This window comes from Hylobates moloch, unplaced genomic scaffold, assembly GCF_009828535.3.
Source record: "Hylobates moloch isolate HMO894 unplaced genomic scaffold, HMol_V3 SCAFFOLD_1, whole genome shotgun sequence".
NCBI lineage: Eukaryota > Metazoa > Chordata > Mammalia > Primates > Hylobatidae > Hylobates > Hylobates moloch.
The window spans coordinates 22,588,743-22,613,372 of record NW_026652276.1 but is presented as its reverse complement, the minus strand read 5'-3'; the positions used below and the strand labels follow the sequence as shown (position 1 = coordinate 22,613,372).

Sequence of the window (24,630 nt, the reverse complement as noted above, 5' to 3'; positions counted from 1 at the left end):
GAGTCCTAACCTTCAGGCTGTAGCCAAAGCCAGAGTTAACCAACTTGAGATCATTCCCTAGCTTACTGGGATGAGAGGGGCTCTGAAAAAGCGCCCTGTTTCAACTGCACTATGTAATACAGTGGCTGAAATTTCACATTAGCAACTACTTCCTGGATAGGGTTGCTACATAAAATACTTTTATTTGCTAAATCTGGCAGACCTAGTCCTGGTTTTGGCTGCTGTCTGGAAGAGGGACTGGAGAACTGTACAACAGTCCCCCCTTACTTACAAGGATATATTGTAGGGTCCGCAGCAGATGCCTGAAACTGCAGATAGTACTGAACCTTATGTACTGTTTTTTCCTATACATGCATCCCTATGACCGAGTTTAATTCATAAATTAGGCACAGTAAGAAGTTAAGAACAATAATAGGCCAGGTGCAGTGGCTCATGCCTGTAATCCCAGCACTTTGGGAGGTCAAGGCAGGCGGATCACTTGAGATCACAAGTTCGAGACCAGCTTGGCCAACATGGTGAAAACCCATCTCTAATAAAAATACAAAAATTAGCCAGGCATGGTGGCGTGTGTCTGTAATCCCAGCTACTCGGGAGGCTGAGGTGGGAGAATCGCTTGAACCCAAGAGGCAGAGGTTGCAGTGAGCTGAGATCATGCCACTGCACTCCAACCTGGGTGACAGAGTGAGGCCCAGTCTCGAAAAAAAAAAACAAAACAATAATGATATAGAGAAATAAAGCAATGATAATAATATGCCAGCATCACCACTCTTGAGCTGTGGGGCTGTTATGAAGTAGAGTAAGAGTTACATGAGCAGAAGCATCGCCACAGTCGATCTGATAAGGGATCTGGCTACTCAGTGGCTAATGGGTAGGTAGTGTCTAAAGTGTGGATACCCTGCACACATGGATGTTCTAGACATAATAGAGTAGGATGACACCAGATTTCATCACACTACCCAGAATGGCGTGCAATTTAAAACTTATACATTGTGTTTTTCTGGAACTAAAATTTAATATTTTCAGACTGTGGTTGACTGCAGGCAATTGAAACTGCAGAAAGTGAAGCTGTGGCTAATGGGGGGCTATTGTGGTGTGGTTTCCAGGCAACATGAAGGCCCATTTGAGGCTAGTGGCCATGCATTCGAAACATCAGTCAGCATGGTTCTGGATTTTTCTATGGCCACTGTTTAGCTGGGTGAGTGCAGACACAGAGCTGGGGCCAAAATAAATTTAACCAGGGTTCTGGTTTAGTCAAACAAGGATGCTGAAGCTAGCGGGACGCAAGAGAGTTGAGGGGTACAAAAGGGAGTGACCCTGGCTGGCCATGGAACTGAAGACTGGGAGGAAGGAGATAAAGACCGAGGAGGGGCTGCTGTGGACACTCTGCCATGTGGAAAGAGGGGAAGCAGAGCCCGAGTCCCAGATGAATCTTAATTCCAGCACTAATTAATCCCCATGTGACCTCAGGCAGGACACTAGGGATTTCAATTTCCTTTCCTTCATCCTGGGAAAGGGAGGCCCTGCCTTGCCTACCTCACAGAGTTGTTGAGGGATTCAAAGGAGGTACGGAGAGAAGGTGCCTTAAGAAGCATAAAGCAGACTAGGCACAGTGGCTCATGCCTGTAATCCCAGCACTTTGGGAGACTGAGGCAGGTGGATCACCTGAGGCCAGGAGTTTGAGACCAGCCTGGCCAACATGGTGAAACCGTGTCTCTACTAAAAATATAAAAATTAGCTGGGCCTGGTGGCAGGTGCCTGTAATCCCAGCTACTCAGGAGGCTGAGGCAAGAGAATCGCTCGAACTCGGGAGGTGGAGGTTGCAGTGAGCTGAGATTGCACCACTGCACTCCAGCCTGGGCGACAGAGCAAGACTCCTTCTCAAAAAAAAAAAAAAAAAAAAAAAAAAGACTCATAAAGCAGGATAGAAATGCTAGAGACTAGCCTTTTTATTTCAGAATTTTGCCTAAGACGATCGGGAGACTCATTTTCTGGGGACATAAGGCCAGGCTAGAGCAGCAGTGACTTGCCATGGGCTAGGAGGAGACGTTTAGGAAGTGTCTTGAGGCCCTGCTCATCCTCTTGCTTTGCCCTTGGAGAGTAACAACTGTTTTGGACTAAGCACTTAAGAAAGGTTACCTTGTTTGTACCTCGTAATACTACCTCTCCCCATTCTCCAGATGAGAAACAGAGAAAAAAAAGAAGTTAATGGCTAGTAGCTATTAGAGGTGGGATTAAAACCAAGCTCTAGGTCGCTTGTTCTATGATATTCTGAGTTTCCAGGCAGGATGTCCTGAGGCTTGATCTCTTGGCTGAGGACTCATTATTTCTGGATCATTGCAGAGATCTTCTTAGTCCCACCCACAGTCGACTTACAGCCCTCACCAACCCTAGGGCAGGGGATTGCAGGGGGTTTGATGGGCGGGGGCGGTGCTGGAGCTCAGGGTCTTGATTTCTAAATTGTCTTCCACCTGTGAAGTGCAGGCTGTGCCACCAGGAAATGGGATTGCATGACTGACAACAGATACCATGTACCCAGAGGCCTGGATACCTGTGTGGAGTTACTAGCCCTGGCCCCTCCTCTGCCCACCTCAGCTGGCTCCCCTGTTTGGGTGCAGGCCCAGTGCTTGCCTCATACTCTGACCAAGTCAACAGGCCCTACCCTCCCAGGCCGTTCCTAACAACATCCACCCACTGAGAGCCACCCAGAGTTATAAGGAGGAGGCTGGCTGGCCGCTGCAGGCCTCTCACAGATCTATCCCTGCTCACTCTCCTGCAGCAGACAGAGAGACAGGACCCCAGCCAGCCCCTGTCCAGGCAGCATGGTGAGTAGAAGGGGCCTTGGGGGACTGAGCATGCGAGTGAGGGTCCCAGTGGGCCCAAGATATCTGGTGTGAAGGTACTTTGGGAGTCCAGATGTTGATGGGGCTACAGTATGTGGAGAGGTGGGGAGAGGGAAAGAGACTTCCAGATGTGGCTGTGGCCCCCAAGTGTGCAGGTGTGGGGGGCATCACAGGGGGTAGGGAAGGAAAGTTTGATGGTAACCAGGATGTGGGGCTGAGCCTAGGCTGAGAAGCAGGGCGGCTGAGGGGGTGTGAATTTAGGTGCGGGGAGTGTGGAGGAAGCAGGACTTGAGCAGAAAGTGTAGGCGATTTCGTCTGCTGGCTGAGAATCTCCAGCCCTGGGCCTTGCCACAGGTTCACTGTTGGGCTCTGATCCCACCTTCCCACCACAGGGACACATCCTCCATGGAAGCTTCTCCCCTCTGGTTCCTCCCTCCACCCTGCCCATCTGCTGTGCCTTTGTCTGACCTCTCATGTCAGTTACAGATCAGTGGGGAGAAGAAGGAGGAGGGAAAGGGGGGTGCTCCCATCTGTCAAGAGCTGGCTGTGCCTGGGGCTCATTTGATATCTTTTACCCACCTCCCTACCAGTCAGGATAGAAGAACAGTTAAGAGCATGATTGGTGCCAGGCCGTCCCTGCTGTAAATATTCTTGGTTTTGTTCATGGCCTTGAGCAAGCTACTTGACTTCTCTGAGGGTCAGTTTTCTCATCTATAAATTGGGGGTAATAAAACTACCTACCTAAGGTGAATGTGGTAAAGATTAAATGAGATAATGTGTATAAAGTGCCACCTTCACCTAGTACCTTATTAGTGCTTAATAAGCAGAACTAAGCAATGTAATAACACAGGCCGCTGGCTATGAGATTCTTCTCTTTCTACAGTCATGAAAAAGGTGCTAGGGAAGCTGAGGTGAAATGACTTGTATTGGGAGGCCAGGTCTGTGTGACTCCAGAGGCTGAGTTCATTTTTTTTTTTTTTTTTTTTTTTTGAGACGGAGTCTCATTCTGGAGTGCAGTGGCGCAATCTCAGCTCACTGCAACCTCTGCCTCCCGGGTTCAAGCGATTCTCCTGCCTCAGCCACCCAAGAAGCTGGGACTACAGGTGCTTGCCACCACACCCGGCTAATTTTTGTATTTTGAGTAGAGACAAGGTTTCACCATGTTGGCCAGGATGGTCTCAATCGCCTGACCTTGTGATCTACTCACCTCGGCCTCCTAAAGTGTTGGGATTACAGGCATGAGTCACTGCACCTGGCCAGAGGCTGAGTTCTTTGCCCCAAACCTGCTGCCTCCAGTGTGAGACATCATTCCCAGAGGGGCCAGAGACACCTTGCATGGGCTAGTAGTTCTGGGGGCCAGGACAATGTCTGGGTCTATGGACAGAACTGGCTGGTCAGGCTCAGAGGTGCAGCACCAGGCAGGTGATTGGTGAGCCAAGGCAGCCCCAGGATTGGATCTGGTATTTCTCCTGTCCTTGAGGTGTCAGCTCAACTCATTATCTTTTTTTTTTTTTTTTTTTTTTTAGACGGAGTCTCACTCTGTTGCCCCGGCTGGAGTGCAGTGATGCAATCTCGGCTCACTGCAACCTCCGCCTTCTGGGTTCAAGCAATTCTCCTGCCTTAGCCTCCTGAGTAGCTGGAATTATAAGCATATAACATTTTTGTATTTTTAGCGGAGAGGGGGTTTCACCATGTTGGCCAGGATGGTCTCGAACTCCTGACCTCAAGTGATCCACCTGCCTCGGCCTCCCAAAGTGCTGGGATTACAGGCGTGAGCCACTGCGCCCAGCCTCAATTCATTACCTTCTCTTACTATGATATCAGGGATTGAGGGTGGGAAATTGGAAGGGGAACCCAACAGGCATGGCACACCCTAGTGTGTGTTAGGCAGTGGGCCAGGCACTTTGCATGCATTCTTTAATTTAATTCTCCTAGTTTTTCTAGGAGGGGCTCTTATTATTGTCCACATTTCAAAAGGAGAACATTGACAAAGAGGTTAAGATTTTTGCTCAAGACAAGTAGAGAAGTAATTGGGCTGGAATACAGATTATTTGTGGATTAATCTCAGTCATCTAAAAATCATGAAAAGTCAGGCCTTTGTGTTATATAAAAATAGTCAATAAAGTGTTACATTTTTGGAGAAGTCATCCTCATTAAACAATTAAGACATATTTCAGGAATGCAAAAAGGTATAAATAATAACACGATAGGCTGGGCGCGGTGGCTCATGCCTGTAATCCCAGCACTTTGGGAAGCCAAGGCAGGTAGATTGCTTGACCCCAGGAGTTTAAGACCCACTTGGGAAAGATGGCGAGAACTGTCTCTACAAAAAAATTTAAAACTTAGCCAGGCATGGTGGTGCATGCCTGTAGTCCCAGCTACTCCGGAGGCTGAGACAGGAGGATCCCTTGAGCCCAGGAGTCCAAGGCTGCTATAGTGAACTATGATCACATCACTGTACTCTAGCCTGGGCAACAAAGTGAGATTCTGTCTCAAGAAAAAGAGAAAATAATAATGTAATGAACAGCAGCTATCAAGCTTGAGAAATAGAATCTGTCTCCAATTGCACCTATCTGCTTCCCCTGCCAGAGAGCACCCTTATTCCAAATTTGGAGTTAATGTCTCCTGTGCTTTATCTTTGTACTATTTTCCCTTGTTTCCCTCACCAACGGCTCCTAATTTCTTTCTGGACACTGGTGGGTAGATTATCTTGCACTTCTAGATTCATTCGATCCCTTCGATGTTCCTCATTGAGACAGGCACTGAGCAAGAGTCTATAATCTCAGAACTGCCCACATCTTCTGCTTCCCCCAAGGATTTGGCCCAGCCCCTGTGGCTGATGCCTGTTGCTCCTCAATGCCACCAGTAAATGCTTAGATGCAGGAGGCGAGGCAAGCAGAGTAGAGTCCAGGAACCTTGGCCCTCAGCCAAAGAGCCACTCAAGGAAGGCAGGCAGGAACCATGTCCAGGCATGATGTTTCCCTCTGTGAAGGCTGTTCTCTGCCCTTTGCCCACTCAGCGTGAGTGCATCTCAGTCCACGTGGGGCAGGCCGGTGTGCAGTAGGCAATGCCTGCTGGGAGCTCTACTGCCTGGAACATGGGATTCAGTCTGATGGGCAGATGCCCAGTGACAAGACCATCAGGGGAGGGGATGACTCCTTCAACACCTTTTTTAGTGAAACTGGGGCTGGGAAACATGTGCCCCAGGAGGTATTTGTGGATCTGGAGCCCGCTGTGATTGGTGAGTGATGATCAGTCCCAGCCATGACCTTGTCCCTGGGTACCACAGCAAGTCCTACTCCATAACTGCAGAGCATGGTGTTTGTGGTATAGCTTCCCAGGTGCTGCAGCCAATTAGAACTCCAGATGTACAGAATCACTGTTACCTAGTTCCTGAGTCTGTAGGCCACTCCACATCCCTTTCCTTATTGAAAAACACATCCAAGCAGCACAAACACATCCAAGCAGGTAATAGCAGCAGCCTGAATGCAGCCTGAATGCAGAACCTGGGACCTGGTGACCCCACTCCCTTCAGGTCCCCTGGGGCTCCAGCAGCTGGATCGCAAAGGGAGGCGGGGCCCAAAACTCTGCCACTGCAGATGAAGTTTGAACAGGCACATTCTGCCAGATCTTCCATCCAGGGCAGCTCATCACAGCCAAGGAAGATGCTGCAGATAACTGTGTCTGGGGTCACTACACCACTGGAGTTCATCGACCTGGTACTGGACCGGATTCGGAAGCCGGTGAGGAAAGGGCTGAGGGCTGGGGCAGGGGGAATGAATCTGGATTCCTGTTGTGAGGTAGTCTGGACACCAGATTGGGGAAGGACAGCTTCAGCCTCTGGGAGAAACACACAGGATCAGGACGAATGAGGAGAGGCCCTGCACTCTGATCAGGGGGGCCAACCGTAGGTTCCAGCCTGGAGCTGGTGTCCCCGGTATCTCCGAAGTGGCTGACCTGATGCTAGGCAGGGTGTCCATTAAGGCAAACATGTTTATGGGCTGCCTGGCCAAGTTGTGGGGGTCCATAAGCATTCCCAGAATACCACCTTGTGTTACAAGGATGTGGACAGAAGTCCTTGTGAAAGGCAGGGATTCAAAGAATATCAGCCTAAAGCCTCTGTGATTGGCTTTGGCTTCTAAGAAGGACGGGGATGAGGTTCCTGGATTGTTGTTCTTAGTAGAGAAACCCTCTAGAAACATCCCAAGTTAAATCAGCAGGGCATGGGTATGATGGTGGGTGGAGTTGGCAAGTTATGACGACAAGATGAGGAAGCCCTGGAGTCCTGTGCACTGGTCAGCCTAGACAGCCAACTCCACCCACCATCATACCCCTCTTTTCCAGCATACAACAGAGCTCGGTGTTAAGGGCCTCAGGAGATTTCAGAGGAAGAGGGACAGGGAGGAGAAAGGGTGTGCCCTGGACCCACTCTATGAGGATCTCTTTTGTGCTCTTGGAGAAGTCTTCTAAGGATTTCATGAAACTTTTGGGAATTTAAAACAGCACAAGTTGGTTCTTTCCTGTCCATCAGCTGTGCTCCATACTCCACATTTCCCCTCCCCTTCCCTGTCTAGGCTGACCGGTGCACAGGACTTCAGGGCTTCCTGGTGTTCCACAGCTTTGGTGGGGGCACTGGCTCTGGCTTCACCTCACTCCTGATGGAGCGGCTCTCTGTTGACTATGGCAAGAAATCCAAGCTGGAATTCTCCATCTACCCAGCTCCCCAGGTGTCTACAGCCGTGGTCGAGCCCTACAACTCTATCCTGACCACCCACACCACCCTGGAGCACTCAGACTGTGCCTTCATGGTGGATAACGAAGCAATCTATGACATCTGCCGCCGCAACCTAGACATCGAGCGCCCAACCTACACCAACCTCAATCGCCTCATTAGCCAAATTGTCTCCTCCATCACAGCTTCTCTGCGCTTTGACGGGGCCCTCAATGTGGACCTGACAGAGTTCCAGACCAACCTGGTGCCCTACCTCACATCCACTTCCCCCTGGCCACCTACGTACCAGTCATCTCTGCAGAAAAGGCATACCACGAGCAGCTGTCGGTGGCAGAGATCACCAATGCCTGCTTTGAGCCTGCCAACCAGATGGTGAAGTGTGATCCCTGGCATGGCAAGTACATGGCCTGCTGCCTGCTGTACCGTGGAGATGTGGCGCCCAAGGATGTCAACGCTGCCATTGCCGCCATCGAGACCAAGTGCAGCATTCAGTTTGTGGACTGGTGCCCCACAGGCTTTAAGGTTGATATCAACTACCAGCCTCCCACTGTGGTGCCTGGGAGTGACCTGGTAAGGTGCAATGTGCCATGTGCATGCTGAGCAACATGACAGCCATCACCATGGCCTGGGCCCACCTGGACCACAAGTTTGACCTAATGTATGCCAAGAGGGTGTTTGGGCACTGGTATGTGGGTGAGGGTGTGGAGGAGGGTGAGTTCTCCAAGGCCCATGAGGATGTGACTGCCCTGGAGAAGGATTACAAGGAGGTGGGCATGGATAGCATGGAGTGGGGGGAAGAAAAGATGGGGGGGGATGAATTATAGGGGAATACTGCGTGTCTGTCCTACATAAAGTGCTGTGGCCTTATTGTCTCACAAATGTCTTTTTCTCTTGGGAAAAACTATGGGGGGAGGGCTTCTTCTCCATGAGAGACAGGAACGCTCGTGTCTTAGCCTCTATTCCCCAGAAAGCAGATCTGATTTTAGATTTCATTACAGAGTGCAATTACAGCAAATAGAATGGGGGCCAAGGGAAGTAAGGCACAGAAGGAGGAAAAATTCACCCTAGAGAAAATGCAGCTGAATAAATGGCATCTCAGAACCATCCTTGGGTGAGTGGGCAGGTGAGGGCTGGGGGTGGGGTTTATGCACTGGCTCTATTCTTCCACTGGTTAAACCTTCACCCTATCAAGCATTAACTCCCCTGCACTGGTGGATTGCACACACTTGGGCTGTAGAGTCATCAGAAAACCCTGGGCGAGGTGGAGGTGCTGTTAAGTTGCACATATGTGAAGTCGGTGGGACCCCACATGGAGCTGCAACAAGAGCCCAGTGAGGCCAGGAGGATCTGTAGTGATCCTTAAAGTACTCTAGTGCCCACTAGCCCATCCTGCGATCGGGAGGCTTGTCTTCTCCAGGCAGGAGGTTGGGGTAATAGAGAGCCCTGACACTGGAGTTGGTTGAGGCAGAAGAATGGTGCAGTGGCGGCCACAAAGGAAGAATGGCTTGTAAGGTTAGGAGGCTTACCTCCCAGTAATCTCTGTCAACACTCACCACTTTTTTTTTTTGATGGAGTTTTGCTCTTGCTGTCCAGGCTGGAGTGCAGTGGCACGATCTCAGCTCACTGCAACCCCCGCCCCCCGGGTTCAAGCAATTCTCCTGCCTCAGCCTCCCAAGTAGCTGAGATTACAAGCATGCGCCACCAGGCCTGGCTAATTTTATGTTTTTAGTTGAGACAGGGTTTCACCATGTTGGTCAGGCTGGTCTGCAACTCCTGACCTCGGGTGATCCACCAGCCTCGGCCTCCCAAAGTGCTGGGATTACAGGGGTGAGCCGCCGTGCCCAGCCCTGACACTCACCACTTTTTGATAAAGACAGTTGACCTTTTATCAGTCCTGTGGCATCATGCATGCACAGCTTCCCACCCCCACTTCCAAACAGATGGCAAACTTTAAATCCTGAGGCTGAGTAAGGCAGGAGAATCGCTTGAGCCCAGGAGGCGGAGGTTGCAGTGAGCTGAGATAGTGCCACTGTACTCCAGCCTAGGTGACAGAACCAGACTCCGTCTCAAAAAATAAATAAAAATAAATAAATACAATACAATACAATACAATAATATTTTTGTAAGGACAGGATCTCACTATGTTGCCCTGGCTGGTCTCAAACTCCTGGGCTCAAGCGATTCTCCCACCTTGGCCTCCCAAAGTGTCGAGATTACAAGCACGAGCCACCATGCCTTGCTAAAAGGGCTGACTTTTAAATCTCCATATATTTGACTTAGGCGTCTTTCTATGAACTGGTTTCAAACTTGGGAAGGGAAAAGGTGTTACTCTGGGAGCCCTTCACACCCTAAGAAATAGCCATCATTTAGTGAGCATCTACTATGTGCTAGGTCCTGTATCCATAAGATCTTGTTTAATTCTGAGGTTAATACAGTTACTACACCCACTGGAACAGAAGCTCTCAGACAGGACTTGGACTGTTTTTCATTGTTCCGCTCTCAACACCCCAGTGTTGCCTGGCATATTAGATGATTAATATTTGTTGGATGAACTTGTTCAATGAACGCCTGTTTTATAGATGTGGAGACTGAGACTCAAAAGACTCGCCCAAGGTGGTAAATGGAGGGGTCGGGATTCAAACCCAGGTTAGCCTTCACCAAATCATATGTTGCTCCCCCACCTTTTTCTTAGGTGCCCTCACTTCCTGCTCACAGTGGTTCCAGGCACCCCTCCAGGCACCACCTCTTCTGGGCCTGCCAGGTCCTGAGTGCCCAGACAGTGACTCAGGTGCCTCAGGGACAGGGAGTGGGTGACGCTTCACACTGCCCTGCCCAGGCTCTGGGAAGGAAGGCATCAATGTAGAGGGGAGAGTCCCAGCTTCTGGGTCTGAATGGGGGCAGAGGCTTCTTTGGGGCCAGATTTTGGGGCTATCAGTGCCCTTTGGAAACCATCCCCCAACATCTCCTAGGAGGTAGTGAGGGCCTGGGAGACGCCAGGATTGGGGGTGGGGAGGGAGGTGAGCTCTTCAGCTGCCAAGATGGCTGGGGATCCAGAGAGGCAGCTTGTCTCCCTTCCTGTCTGCTGAACCAGCCAGCCCACCCTGAGCGGCTACATAGCCATCTCCCTGAGGTCTTCCTGCTAGTAATACTCTGCTGGCAGGCCTGTGTTGGACTGGGTGTGGGTGTGGAGAGGTGGCAACCCAGACCTCCTGGGGCAGCTGGAAGCACCACCCAGCCTGGCTCCTGGGGACTCCCTCAGTGCAGGGGAAATGCTTTCATCCCTGACGCTTCTAAAGCCAAAGTACAATTGCCTCCTGCAGGCAGACGAAAGAGACAGGTTCCCAAGTTTGGGATTCTACCCAACAAATTTATTCCCTGGGCTCTGATGTGTCAGGAACATGCCTGGCTTCAAAGCTATGTTGTCACCATTCTCTCCTTCTGGAATGCCACCTCCCCCTGCTTGTCTCAATGTTACCATTCCTTCCAGCTTAGGTCACAGCCATCCAGAACCTACCCAGCCCCAGAGAGCTCTCCCTCTTCTGGATTCTTTTAGCACCTACCTCTGTCTCTATTTTTCATTTGGTGCTTGGCTTGGGCTGCCTTGTATGATAGCACTTGGTTTCTTGTCAATGTCTTATTTCCCCAACTCAATTTTTAACAATTAGTATGAATTTGAACAGTTATTAGGTGCATATGCTTCAGAATTCAAAAAGTATCAGAGAGATTTAGGAACAAGAAAAATAAGTCTCTTTCATCTTGTTCCCCTCTTGGCAGCCACCACTGTTAATGTTTTTGTTAGTGTTTCCTTCCAGAGATGTCTATATATATAGGTTGAATATCCCTTATCTGAAATGCTTGGGAACAGAAGTGTTTAGGATTTCAGATTTTTTCAGATTTTGAAATATTTGCATATACATAATGAAATATTTTGGGGCTGAAACCCAAGTCTAAATACGAAATTTACTTATGTTTCATATGCACCTGATACATGTTGCATGAAGGGAATGTTGTATAATGTTTTAAATAATTTGTTTTGTTTTGTTTTGTTTTGTTTTTTGAGATAGAGTTTCGCTCTTGTTGCCCAAGCTGGAGTGCAATAGCGTGATCTTGGCTTACTGCACCTCCGCCTTCCAAGTTCAAGTGATTCTCCTGCCTCAGCCTCCCGGGTAGCTGGGATTACACGCACCTGCCACCATGCCTGGCTAATTTTTGTATTTTTAGTAGAGACAGGGTTTCACCATGTTGGCCAGGCTGGTCTCAAACTCCTGACCTCAGGTGATCCTCCTGACCTCAGGTGATCCTCCCGCCTCGGACTCCCAAAGTGCTGGGATTATAGGCCTGAGCCATTGAGCCCAGCCTATGTTTTAAATAATTTCGTGCATGAAACAGTTTGTGTATATGAGGTCAGGTATGGAATTTTCCACTTGTGGCACCATGTCAGGTACTCAAAAAGTTTTGAATTTTTGAACATTTCACATTTTGGGTTTTTGGAGTAGGGATGCTCTATCTGTACTACCACACTTGCATGCACATTTAGTATACACTTTGTTCTACACCTTGTTTTTTCACTTAATAATAAATCTGGAAGATGGTCCATATGAATACCGTTAGCTATGCCTCATTCTATTTGGTCACAACATAATATTCCATTGTATAGCATACTAACACTTGTTTTACCAGTCTGCTATTAATGGGTATTTAGATTTTTTCCAATCTTTTGCTATTAAAAAGAATGCTCCAACCCTTGTATGTATTTTTTTTTTTTTTTTTTTTTTGCACATATGTATGACCATACCTTCTTAGAACTGAGATTTCTGGGTCAAAGATTATGCACTTTAAATCTTGCTCTCTTTAGAAGTCACACCAGGCCAGGCACGGCGGCTTATGCCTGCAATCCCAGCTACTCGGGAGGCTGAGGCAGGAGAATCGCTTGAACCCAGGAGGCGGAGGTTGCAGTGAGCCAAGATCGCACCATTGCACTCCAGCCTGGACAACAAGAGCGAAACTCCGTCTCAAAAAAAAAAAAAAGTCATATCAAATTACCCACCCTCCCACTACCAATCTATAAGAATGCCTGTGCCCTCAGCCTTGCCCATACAATGTATTCAACTTTTTGGTCTTTGTCAATCATCCAATAAGTGAAACAAAGTATTTTGTTGGGGCCATGTGCCCAGGTGCAGTGGCTCTGGCCTATAATCCCAGCGCTTTGGGAGGCCAAGGCAGGAGGATCATCTGAGGCCAGGAGTTTCAGAACAGCCTGGCCAACATGGTGAAACCCCGTCTCCACAAAAAATACAAAAATTAGCCGGGGGTAGGGGGGTGGCACATGCCTATAATCCCAGCTACTTGGGAGGCTGAGGCAGGAGAACTGGCTGAACGTGGGAGGTTGCAGTGAGCCAAGATAGTGCCACTGCACTCGAGCCTGGGTGACAGAGCAAGACTCCATCTCAAAAAACAAAACTCCAAAGTATTTTGTTGTAGCTTTATTTATTATTATTATTCTTTTAAAAATTATTATTATTATTATTTGAGATGGAGTTTCACTCTTGTCGCCCAGGCTGGAGTGCAATGGCACGCTCTTGGCTCACTGCAACCTCCGCCTCCCGGGTTCAAGTGATTTTCCTGTCTCAGCCTCCCGAGTAGCTGGGATTACAGGCATGCACCACCACGCCTGGCTACTTTTTGTAGTTTTAGTAGAGACAGGGTTTCACCATATTGGCCAGGCTGGTCTGAAACTCCTGACCTCAGGTGATCCACCTGCCTTGGCCTGCCTTGGCCTCCCAAAGTGCTGGGATTACAGGCATGAGCCACCATGCCTGTAATCCCAGCAATCCCTACAACATGCCTGGCCTGTTGTAGCTTTAGTTTACAGTTTTTTTGTGAATGAGATTGAGCATCTTTTCATATGTTTAAAAGCCAGTATTTCCTCTTCTGTGAGCTGCCTGTCCCTTTGTCCATTTAAAAATGTCATTGTCTTTCATTAGTTGGCATTTCTTTGTGGACAAAGGAAATTAAACCTTTGTCTGCTAGATGTGCTCCATATAATTTCCCTCGGTTGTCATCTGTCTATGTCCTATCCCCTTGAGCACAGAGATTGGAATTTAAGCTTCTTTATATTCTTATTCTTAATATAACAAGACATACACGGTAGGTGCTAGACAAATGTCTGTTGGGACGGCAGAGTAAGAAGAAAGAGGCAGAGATCTGGAAAATTTGGAGTGACTTAACCCCACCACTCCTTCCTCTTATACCAAGTCTAACCCTTAGTCTTTGTGTCAGTCAGGACTCTTGTAAACAGCAGAAGCTAACTGGCAAATTGTTTCAAGTCCCCTGCCCCCAACAATTATAGAGATATCGGATAGCACACAGAATCAATGCAAGGGCCAGCAAACAAGGGTCAGCAATCAGACAGGCACCTAGGGAAGCTGGGCAGTCAGTACCACAATCAAGGTTGGGCACAGGACAGCCTGTGTAGGAGACTCCTGTCCCCTCCACGCTCCACAGTGAGCCTCCTACTCTCGTCCCTCACCTGCGGCAGTAGCGCTGACACTTCCTCCTCCAGACACAAGAGGCCGCTGTTGGCCCCATCGCCTCCACCGCCGCCGCAGAAATGAATTCCTAAACCAGCCCTGCTTCTCCGTGACTTGCTCCAGATTCAAAGTCCCAGTTGGAGCATCCGATTGGCGGAGCTCATGTCTTCTGCCTGCAAGTCAGGGAGAGCAAGCACTGGGGCTTTGTGGCAAATGGTGGCCTGCTTCCCATTAGGGCCCGTGCGATGGGAATTCCCCAAATGTAGGCAGGAGGTTCTAATGGTGGGGAGCCAGGAAAACAGGACACTCACACCACCTTCTTCTCTCACGTCCGGCTCAAGCCCTTCTCGTTGGCGAAATGTTCCTGGGTCCCCCAGCCTAAAGCACTTTTCTGGGCTCACATAACCATTATTGCTTGAGCCAATCAGGATGCCAGCGAGGACCGCAGTAACACCTAATACGTACCATGTCTCATTTGACTTTCAAACAACCCTAGGCACTACCTATATTTAGTGAGACAAAAAGAGTGCTCAGAGATTTTCCCAAGTCTCACAGTAATGCCAGGTTGTAGTCTGTTTCCAAAGCCTCGGGTTTCCCAGCGGGCTACACTGATGGGCTGGTATCTTATCAAGTTCAAGCTCTGCAAAGGCAGGGGTTGGGCCACATTCTTCTTTATACGGCCTGGCAGCATCTTGAATGCAGAAAACTGCTCAGCTAACGCCTGCGGATTGGCTGGATGGGATCAAGCAGGAGCCAGTTCTGGAAGGTTTCCTAACTCTCCCATGAGGCCTGAACCCAGGGAGCATTTTGAAGTGGAATAGGCCTGATCAGGATCAGTTTGGGAAGACTTGAACCTGGGGAATTCCGTTGTACTGCCCCCTTTACCTCACCTCCCCCAAATGTGTCAAAACTGTCCATTATTTATGGATCCCACGGGTAGTTTTGAACCCCGACGACTGCTCTAATAGACCAGTGAGAAAAAACACACAATTCCTGCCCTGTGAAATCGACATTCTAGTGGGGTAGGTGAATGGTAATCAAAAATAATCAAACCAATAAATGCTAATTTGTGGCTCTAACAAGCCTGATGAAGGAAATGCCACGAGATGCTGTAAAAGGCAGTTCTGACCTACTCAGGAAAGCCAGGGCAGCCTGCTGGGGGACCTGGGGCTGGAGCTGGGAGCTGAAGAAGGGGGAGGAGTTAGAACCGTGGTGGGGGGAGGGAGGGAGGAGTCTGAGTCCTCGAGGTGGGTGAGTAAGCATGGATCATCGCTCATGTTTATAAGAAAGTGACAGAGGGACCTGGGGGCCGGGCGGCTTGTTTGTGGGCTGCCCCAGCCTCCGTGCGAGCGCGTCTAGCCTGGACGGAGGCGGGGCAGCAGTCTCCCAGGTCCCAGCTGGGGCTGACGTCGTCTTGGTGAGTGCCCAAAATAGCCGGCTCCGCCCTCTTCTCCCGGCAGCCCCTGCAGGCCCCCACCCCCCCCCCAGGGGACAGGCGGAGCCGGCCTTCTCCCAGTCTCTAGTAGTTTCCGCACCGCTGACGCATGCCTGCGCGCACAGCTGGGCCGGGCGCGTCCTACGCAGCAGCCGCGAGCCGGGCTGCGGGTGCCAGACGGTTCCCGGCGGGGGGCAGGGGCGGGGCGCCGCAGGAGGCCGGGACTCCTGTCGGAGGAGGTGCGGCCGGGGGCCCTGGGTCGGACTGCTGGAGTTGGGGGGCCCCGATAAGGCTCCTGGGCCTGGGCGTCGAGATAGCTCTTGGCCCCGGCCTGCGGGGGCAGATAAGGCTGCCGGAGGGACCTAGTCACCGGCCGCAAGCAGAGCCCGGTGGGCTCCGCTTCCAACTGGGAGCGCCTTCCGCCACCCGGGGAGGGGGACTGCTGCAGCCACAGGGAGGGGCTCTTGGTTCTTTCCGCCTGACTCCTTCTCTTCTGCAGCCCCAAGGAGGCCCGCCTGACGACCGACCAGTTGCCATGGCATCCTACTACGAGATCCTAGACGTGCCGCGAAGTGCGTCCGCTGATGACATCAAGAAGGCGTAAGTGCCTCCGTGTGCAACAGAAAACCTCTCACCCTCCACCCGCCACCACCATGGGGCACTTCAGAGTGACACCTGTAGGTGTCTGAGGGAACCAGGTCGTTAGAAAGCACTTGAGGGGCTTCCTCCGAGTGACACCTGCAGGGAGGAAAGAGACCCCTGGTAGAGTACAAGGAGAACGTCCAGAGAGTGAAGTAGTTAGTTCCGCTGGGAGCTGCACTGTGTTATTGGTTGTTCTCCAGTTGATCTTCCCCTCCTCCTCCTCCTCCTTTCCCCTCCCCTCCCCCTTCTCCCTAGATTTGGGCATTCTCAGGCTGCAGTGCAAAGATGCAGTGCAAAGAGGCTCTGTGAGGAGGAGGGGCTGGTGTCCCTGTACTCTTCGAGGCCACATGTGCCCCAACCTTTGCAGCCCCAGTCCAGCGAGCCCTAGGGAGGGGCTAGGGACCCTGGCATTGTATCCGCTTGTACATGTGGTCCCAGCACTGGTGGCAGAGGAGAGGGGGTGGAACTTGATGAAAACATCACGGCAGCGGCAGCCCTAGCAGCTGGGGTGGTCCGGGACCCTGTGGTGAAAGGATAGTGATAGGCTAATGGGAAAATGGGTCATTCGGTTCCTGGGTGGGAAGTGCCTGCATTTGTCCCCCGACTCTCTCCTCTGCACCCACTTTCTGCAGGTATCGGCGCAAGGCTCTCCAGTGGCACCCAGACAAAAACCCAGATAATAAAGAATTTGCTGAGAAGAAATTTAAGGAGGTGGCCGAGGCATATGAAGTGCTGTCTGACAGTAAGGGCTGGGGTCAGGCAGGACCCAGCACATCACTCCCTACTTCATGCCCCAGCTCACATTTTCTTAAAGCAATGTCTCTGCCACCTGAGTTTCCTCTGTGCCTTTTTCCAGCCTGATATTTAAGCTCCCCCCTCCTACAGGGACAGCTCAGTGTCTGCTCCCCAGAGTCTGGTAGGAGTGGCTGGCCTGAGACCTGAAAGGGGAAGGAAGCAGGGCAGGTAACTCATGTGAGCTGAGCCTCCTGCATGCCAGGCATTGGTGGGTGTCATCTCCATGAGTTCTCACAGCTGTTCTATGAGGCAGGTCCTATCACCCCTATTTTACAGGCAAGGAAACTGAGGCTGAGAGAGGTGAAGTAACTTGCTCAAGGCCACGCAGAGCTGGAATGTGAATCCAGGTCTGCCTTTTTATTGATTCATTCAAAAAGTAATTCACTGAATGCTCACAGTGTCCAGCACTCGCTGGGTGCTGGGGAAACTGGAGGACAAGCAGGCACTGTCCTTGCCCAGAGGGGCAGGGAAGACCAACACCTACCAGGCACACACACAGACACAGTTACAGCTTGTGAAGAGTATTCAGAGGGAAGAAACAGGGCAGGTGGAGTGCTAGGGAATAATGTGCACTTGCTTTTGTTCTGGTGGTTGTAGAAGGCCTCTCCGAGGAGGTGACATTTAGGCTAAGCCCTGGCGAATAATAATATAGTAATCATTAGCTAACATTTATTGAACACTTCCTATGTGTCAGACACTGGTAGGCAGTTTATGTGGATGGTCTCATTTTATCTTTGCAACAACCCTGTGCGGTAGGTGCTGTGATGACAGCCATTTTCCAGATGAGAAGAGGCCGGCTGTGTGAAAGGCTGAGTTGCTGCCTACCTATAGCCCATGTCCCCTGGGTCCCCTGCTGTGCCTGCTGTCCCCTGCCAAGTGTCAGAGTGTCAGTCTCTGGACAATCCTTTGAGCGTCCTAGCCTGGGAGGGGAGGCCATCCCAGAGGGAGGGTGAAATGATCTGGTCTCTTTTTGCAGAGCACAAGCGGGAGATTTACGACCGCTATGGCCGGGAAGGGCTGACAGGGACAGGTAGGTGGAGTGGTGAGGCCCAGGAATGGAGGTGGGGCAGGGAGGAGAGGGGCAGGGCAGATTCTTGCAGTGGAGGCTCTCTCAGGCTCCTGGCTGTGCCTTAGGTGAGGTCCCCCGGCTCAGAGCAGGATGCATGCCCTAAGCTCTCTCCTCATCCTGCCTTTCCAGGAACTGGCCCATCTCGGGCAGAAGCTGGCAGTGGTGGGCCTGGCTTCACCTTCACCTTCCGCAGCCCCGAGGAGGTCTTCCGGGAATTCTTTGGGAGTGGAGACCCTTTTGCAGAGCTCTTTGGTGAGTGGACTCTGGAAGCCTCTGAATGGCTCAACTTCCCCCTCCAGGCCTGTCCTTCCATCAGCTGGGAGGCCCTGAGGTAGAAGGCTGAGAGGGGATGGGAATGCCATGGACAGAAGATTTTGTGGAGCTGGCTCCAGTGAGAGCTGGGACAGAACCTCACATGTACCAGAACCCCGTGATCCAACAGTGACACTTTACAGACTCACCTTATTAAATTACAACAATAATACATTGTTAGACTTCTATAGTAACAGCCATGAAAGCAAGATTCAAAGCATCTTGTGACAATATTATTATTATTACCTATAAAACAGATACTGGTATTTTTTAATGATAGATATGTGCCAAATATTTTACATTCCCTAATTCTCTAGTGAACCCTGAGAGGTGGGCAATTTTATCCCCATTTGCAGATGAGAAAACTGAGGCACAGCTAATAGCCCAGAGTCACATAACACATGGCAGAGCTGGACTCCTAGCTGTGTCTGCCTGTCATCACGTCATGATGATGTGCCTGTACTGAAAGAGCCATCTGTCCTCCATCCCTCTTCCCCCTCCTTCCTTCCTTTATTCTTTATTGTGGACAGAATTAACCAGTGAGCGTTTTCGAATTCAACATTAAAAAGGAATTTATAAATAAGCCCAACTAAAAAGCGGAAAAGAAAAACCCTACCCAGTTGCTTAGCGGTTTGTACTTCCAGACTCGGGCTCACACACTTTTGAGGGGAAATGTCATTACCAGATGACTGCTAATGTGTTTACTTGTTGTAGATGACCTGGGCCCCTTCTCAGAGCTTCAGAACCGGGGTTCCCGACACTCAGGCCCCTTCTTTACCTTCTCTTCCTCCTTCCCTGGGCACTCCGGTAAGTTCTGACCCTTCCCACGTTTGCAAGCTCCGATTCCTGGAACCCCTGGCGTGAACTTGTTGCTTTTCCGAGCCTGTCTCCTGTGTTGGGAGCCCTGCCTCCAGCAGCCCTCCGAGGAGGCCTGGAGCCTCGGTGACCACAACAGGCAGCACAGTCTTCTTCTAACCACCTCTCCTCCTCCTCCCTTGTCCCGATGCCAGATTTCTCCTCCTCATCTTTCTCCTTCAGTCCTGGGGCTGGTGCTTTTCGCTCTGTTTCTACTTCTACCACCTTTGTCCAAGGACGCCGCATCACCACACGCAGGTGAGAGCTCCTTCTGGGGCTATCGAGGGGTGAGAGGTCTGCTGGGGAGCTGTGTTCAAATAGAAAGTTGGCTCCTTGAGGGCAGGGCCCAGTCTGCGCTCTCTACTGTGGTGGCCAGAACTGGGACCAGCGCCTGCAGGATTCTGTCACTGCTCATTGCCTGAACTGTGCTGTCTCCCACAGAATCATGGAGAATGGGCAGGAGCGGGTGGAAGTGGAGGAGGATGGGCAGCTGAAGTCAGTCACAATCAATGGTGAGGAGGAGCTCTACCACCCAGCCCCTGGCAGGAAGCCCCAGCCCCAACCTCAGCAGCCTCCTCCCCAAACTGCTGCTCTCTGAACTCACTTAGGGCTTGGGAGGGAGTGGCAACAGGCCAGACTGGTAGGATCAGAGATGGCAATGCTGGGAAGGGGGTGGAGGAGTCTCACGAAGCCATCGCCGTCACTGTGAGTGGGGTGTCTTACATTTGCAAAGCACTTTACTATTTTTAAAGCACTTCCAGATATACGATATTCTCTGTATTCTTCAAGCATCTGGGGGAGTACACAGGGCAGATGATATCCACTCAGTTTTAATCTGGGGAGCCTGAGCTGCAGCATAGTTAAATGACCCTAACTTCCAAGTAGTCCAGGCCCAAGACTCTTTCCTTCCAAGTAAGGGGTAGAGCCAGGAGTCAAACCCAGGACGCACGATTCCCGGAGCAGAACTGCCCCTGCAACACCATGCCGTGCAGGGCCGTCATCATAGCTAACCTTTCACACGTGCTGAGTCCGTGCACTGTGCACCAAGCCCTTTACATGGGCTGACATATTTAATCATTGGAACAATTTGAGTATGAACGCACTATCATCATTCCCATTTTCTTTTTTTTTTTTTGAGGCAGGGTCTTGCTTTGGTGCTCAGCCCAGCACGATTATGGCTCACTACAGCCTCGACCTCTTTGGCTCAAGCAGTCCTCCCACTTCAGCCCCCTGTATAGCTGGGACTACAGGCGTGTGCTACCATGCCCAGCTAATTTTTTAAATATTTTGTAGAGATGGGGTCTCACTATGTTGCCCAGGCTAGTCTCAAACTTCTAGGCTCAAGTGATCCTTCTACCTCGGCCCCCCAAAGTGTTGGGATTACAGGCATGAGCCACTGTGCCCGGCCATCATTCCCACTTTCTAGATGAGGAAAGGGAGGGGTAGGGATGTTGAGTGACTTGCCTAAGGGTAGGAGCTCCTTCCTGGTAGAGCTGAATACTTCCCTGTGCTCAAAATCACAACCCTAGGTGCCAAAATGCATGTGTGCCAATTCCAAATAAAAGACTCTTAAGTGGTGAGGGTTGTTACTGTGTGAGGCAGCCTGGCAGTAATACCCCTGGCTCAGGTTGGGGCCTCATGGTGGCTGTGACTCTTGCAGGTGTCCCAGATGACCTGGCACTGGGCTTGGAGCTGAGCCGTCGCGAGCAGCAGCCGTCAGTCACTTCCAGGTCTGGGGGCACTCAGGTCCAGCAGACCCCTGCCTCATGTCCCTTGGACAGCGACCTCTCTGAGGATGAGGACCTACAGCTGGCCATGGCCTACAGCCTGTCAGAGATGGAGGCAGCTGGGAAGAAACCCGCAGGTGGGCGGGAGGCACAGCACCGACGGCAGGGGCGTCCCAAGGCCCAGCACCAAGATCCAGGCTTGGGGGGGACCCAGGAGGGTGCGAGGGGTGAAGCAACCAAACGCAGCCCATCCCCAGAGGAGAAGGCCTCTCGCTGCCTCATCCTCTGAACACTGGGCCCAACCTGATCTGATCCAGGTCTGGACTAGGGGTCTGACTCACTGTGGGAAGAGAAGAGGGGAGTATCCTGAGTTGTAGGAACTGCTTTCCAACTCCATGCTCCCTCCACAAGTTTCCCTCCCAGGCCCCCCACACCCCAGTGTGGACTTGGGATTTGCTGTGCTCAGCCTAGGGCTGATAGGTCCCTGGTGAAGCCCAGGGTGGGGGGTGTCAGGGCAGTGGAAGGGCCCGAGGAGCCAGGTTGCATTTATTGGATGGGGAGCTCCAAGGGGCATTAGTGGTTTGGGCTGGGCCTTTTGTGCCCAGGTACTCTGCCACTTGTGTTGCTGATGGTGTCAAGGAAGGAGGACTTGGCCTAGGGTTGTCTGAGCCGGAGCCGGCAGCTCCACTGGGGAGCAGTGCAGGCAGAGTGGAGCCTCCCGCTCTCCTGGTCCAGCTGCAGACCCCCAACCCTGGTTTCTGTGCCATGTTGCGCTCTGACCGTCTCTGTTGCTTCTCTTCTGGTGTTGCTTCTCCTCCCTCCCATTCTCTCTGCAACTCCCTGCGGGCCGCATCGCTTGCTTTCACTGCCGTCTGGCTAGGACTCCCTTCTTCCTTCCTTCCCCGAGAAGGCCTCAATGTGGCGAGGAAGATGCTGGGGCCGGTAGGGCTGTGAGATCTTCTGGGGAGGCTAGCCGGGTGGGGCGGGAGCCTCTCAGCTGTCCAGATTCAGAACTGGAGCCCACTCCTCCTCCCTCTCGTTGCCTCAGCCTGCCCTTACCCTCAGGACTAGGCAGAGGTGAGGCTGGCTCACCCTGAAGAGGTGGGATAGGACTGGGGGACCCCGGAGGGAGGCCTAGGAGGGGACTGCACCCATACTGCTTCCCTACCACAAATCAGGGCTCAGGGAGAGGCCATGCGGCCAGCCCAGGTCTGCATGCTGAGCCCCATCCTCCACAGCTTGCCGCTGATGCTCTCTCCTGTCACCCCGCCCCTGCTCTCTCCCCAGATGTGTTCTGAGCTGGATGCCGGGATCCAGAATTGCTGCACAGTTCCAACAGGACAGCGCCCTCCCCCATGCACTGGGAGGGGACCCTCCATTTCTCCCCCTCACCCATGCTGAGTGTAGAGCCGGGGCCTGGGTGGCGGGCGGGGGCTGGGTGGGAGGTGGCAGTAGTCTTAGCCTGTGCACTCTCTTCCTTGGGTGTTTGGTGCTGGCTCCTGGGGACAACAAACCCCAGAGTGCGGTGTGCCCGGCCTCATTACTGATAGATCCCGCTTGGGGGAGGTGGTGTGTGGTTACGGAGCTGTGCATCTTGGGACATGTAGCCCAGGTCAGCTTGTCACTCGCTGTGAGATGGGGAGATTTTGTCTCTTGATTTATCCCTGGAGGGCTGGCAAGGTTGTAGATGAAGGGGGAATGATCTGAGCCTTGGTTCCCCTGACACATCTTGCTAGCCCCAGGGTTAGAGTGGGCAGGGCAGATCCGCGCAGCACCTGGGAGAGGTACCTTTCCCTTGGGCAGCCTGGGGTCCCAGGAACAAGCCAGGGCGAGTAGCATGTCCGCCTGAGTAGGGTGTGGCCCCAGAAAGCTGAGGAGTGTGGGCTGGCAGAGAGCTTCCAGGCCAAGGCCACCTGTGGGGGCATGTGTGTGGTAGGGCTTGGCATGTGATGGCAGCTCCAGGCATGCCGCTGCTTGTATGGCTTTCTTTGGCCTCTGACCCTGCTGCCCATTCTTTCCAACATCACAGATGAGCTGCCTCTCCTCCTCCCTGCCTGGGGAGCCCAGTGGCCAGGGAGGGGAGTGGTGGAGCCAGTCGCTGTAACACTGAGCCTCAGAGACGAACCAAAACCAGCTGGGCTGAGCTCAGATCCAGGGGGAAATGCTGGAAGTCAATAAAACTGAGTTTTGAGAGCTTGGTGGTGTGTTGTGTTCTTGTGTTCCTACTTTCCGGGGTGGCCCAGGAGGGCCTCTAAGGGACATTGGGTGACACCTCAGGCCTCACACCTCCCTTTATGCCCCTACAGCTAGAGGTGCAGGTCTTGCCAGTTGAAGGCAGAAGTGCCCTCTTTGACCAGGCTGCCCTCCCCAAGTATGTTATGGAACCCTAAGCAATGCTCCATTCTTTGCTTTCACCTCTTGGGGGCCTACAACCGGCTTTCCCTAGCAGCCGATGTTCCCCTTATGAGGGGCCTCACCCCCTAGTACTCCACAGCACAGCTAGGACCATACTCAGTTAAGACTTAACTGAGGCTGGGCGCAGTGGCTCATGCCTATAATCTTAGCACTTTGGGAGGCTGAGGCGGGCGGATCACTTGAGGCCAAAAGTTTGAGACCAGCCTGGCCAACATGGCAAAACCCCATCTCTGCTTAAAAAAATACCAAAAAAAAAAAAAAAAAAAAGCTGGATGTGGTGGTGCATGCCTACATGCCTATAATCCCAGCTACTCGGGACGCTGAGGCAGGAGAATGACTTGAACCTGGGAGGCGGAGGCTGCAGTAAGCCAAGATGTAGCTACTGCACTCCAACCTGGGCAACAGAGTGAGACTGTCACAAAGAAAGAAAAAAAAAAAGACTGAAAGCACAGAAAGCTGAGAACACACAGTGAAACCTTTAAACGGTACCCCCGTGAGGCCCACAGACTAAGCCCCTGGGTAGGTTTCATTGGCTCAGCCCGAGGTGTGAGCCAGTGGCATGTGGAGTGGCATGAGTCCAGCCCACCCAGGGCCCAAGCCCCAAACTCATCAGGGCCCATGGAAGAAAAAGCCAGGTACCCCTTGCCTTTCATCTCCAGCCGCTGTGCTGGGACAAGCACCTTTCCATTGTCAGGCAGGGCCGGGTGGCTCCCCAGGCCTCTCTTCCATTCCAGGACAGGCTCTTGCTTCACCGTCAATCACCAAGGGGCCTCTACTATATTTTTCTCAAAGTGAAGAAGCAGCCTACCCTGAAAGAGGAATTTCAAACCTCCATCCTGAGTCGGGTGGAAGTCTGCAAATGGCTGTTTCTTCTACATCTGTCCAGCCCTTGAGATGGCTATCACTGGCACTGAGCCTCAGCAGAGCGTGGGTGAGACAGCGGGAGGGCCTGTGGTCTGCTGGAGGGTCCCTTCACTCCTGCTCAGGGCAGATGGTGTTTGCCCTGTTTTTTAATTAAGGAGACTGAGTCTCAGCACAGGTAAGTGACCCTAACTCCCAAGTAGCCCCAGGCCTAAGGCTCTTTTTGCCTTATTTCATGTCCACCGTTTTTGTCCAAGGACACCTCCTGACATGCAGGTGAGTGTGCCTTCTGGGACCATACAGGATGGAGGGTTCTGGGAGCTGGGGTGAGACAGAAAGTGTCCTTTATCCCCAGGGGAACTCCTGTCCTAGCATCTCACAGGCCTAGCCTAGACTCACTGTCAGAGTTTTGCTATA

General features: G+C 51.8%; 1 protein-coding gene and 1 pseudogene across 2 annotated transcripts; both read left to right on the top strand.

Annotated features, from left to right (window-relative positions):
- Window positions 1-2,913: 2,913 nt before the first annotated feature.
- Window positions 2,914-8,396, top strand: LOC116810455 (tubulin alpha-1B chain-like; annotated as a pseudogene).
- A 7,188-nt stretch (window positions 8,397-15,584) lies between these two features.
- DNAJB2 (DnaJ heat shock protein family (Hsp40) member B2) lies at window positions 15,585-23,141 on the top strand. Of its 2 annotated transcripts, XM_058438157.1 has the most exons (11): window positions 15,585-15,776; window positions 16,037-16,137; window positions 16,812-16,921; window positions 17,951-18,004; window positions 18,173-18,295; window positions 19,070-19,162; window positions 19,366-19,468; window positions 19,652-19,722; window positions 20,871-21,074; window positions 21,818-21,879; window positions 22,225-23,141. In XM_058438157.1, exons 2-11 carry the CDS (start codon window positions 16,073-16,075, stop codon window positions 22,336-22,338), a joined length of 999 nt encoding a protein of 332 aa, XP_058294140.1. In that variant the 5' UTR covers window positions 15,585-15,776; window positions 16,037-16,072; the 3' UTR covers window positions 22,339-23,141. The 2 variants fall into 2 exon arrangements, with proteins under 2 accessions (XP_058294140.1, XP_032610319.1); XM_032754428.2 differs by lacking the exon at window positions 21,818-21,879.
- The last annotated feature ends 1,489 nt before the right edge of the window (window positions 23,142-24,630 follow it).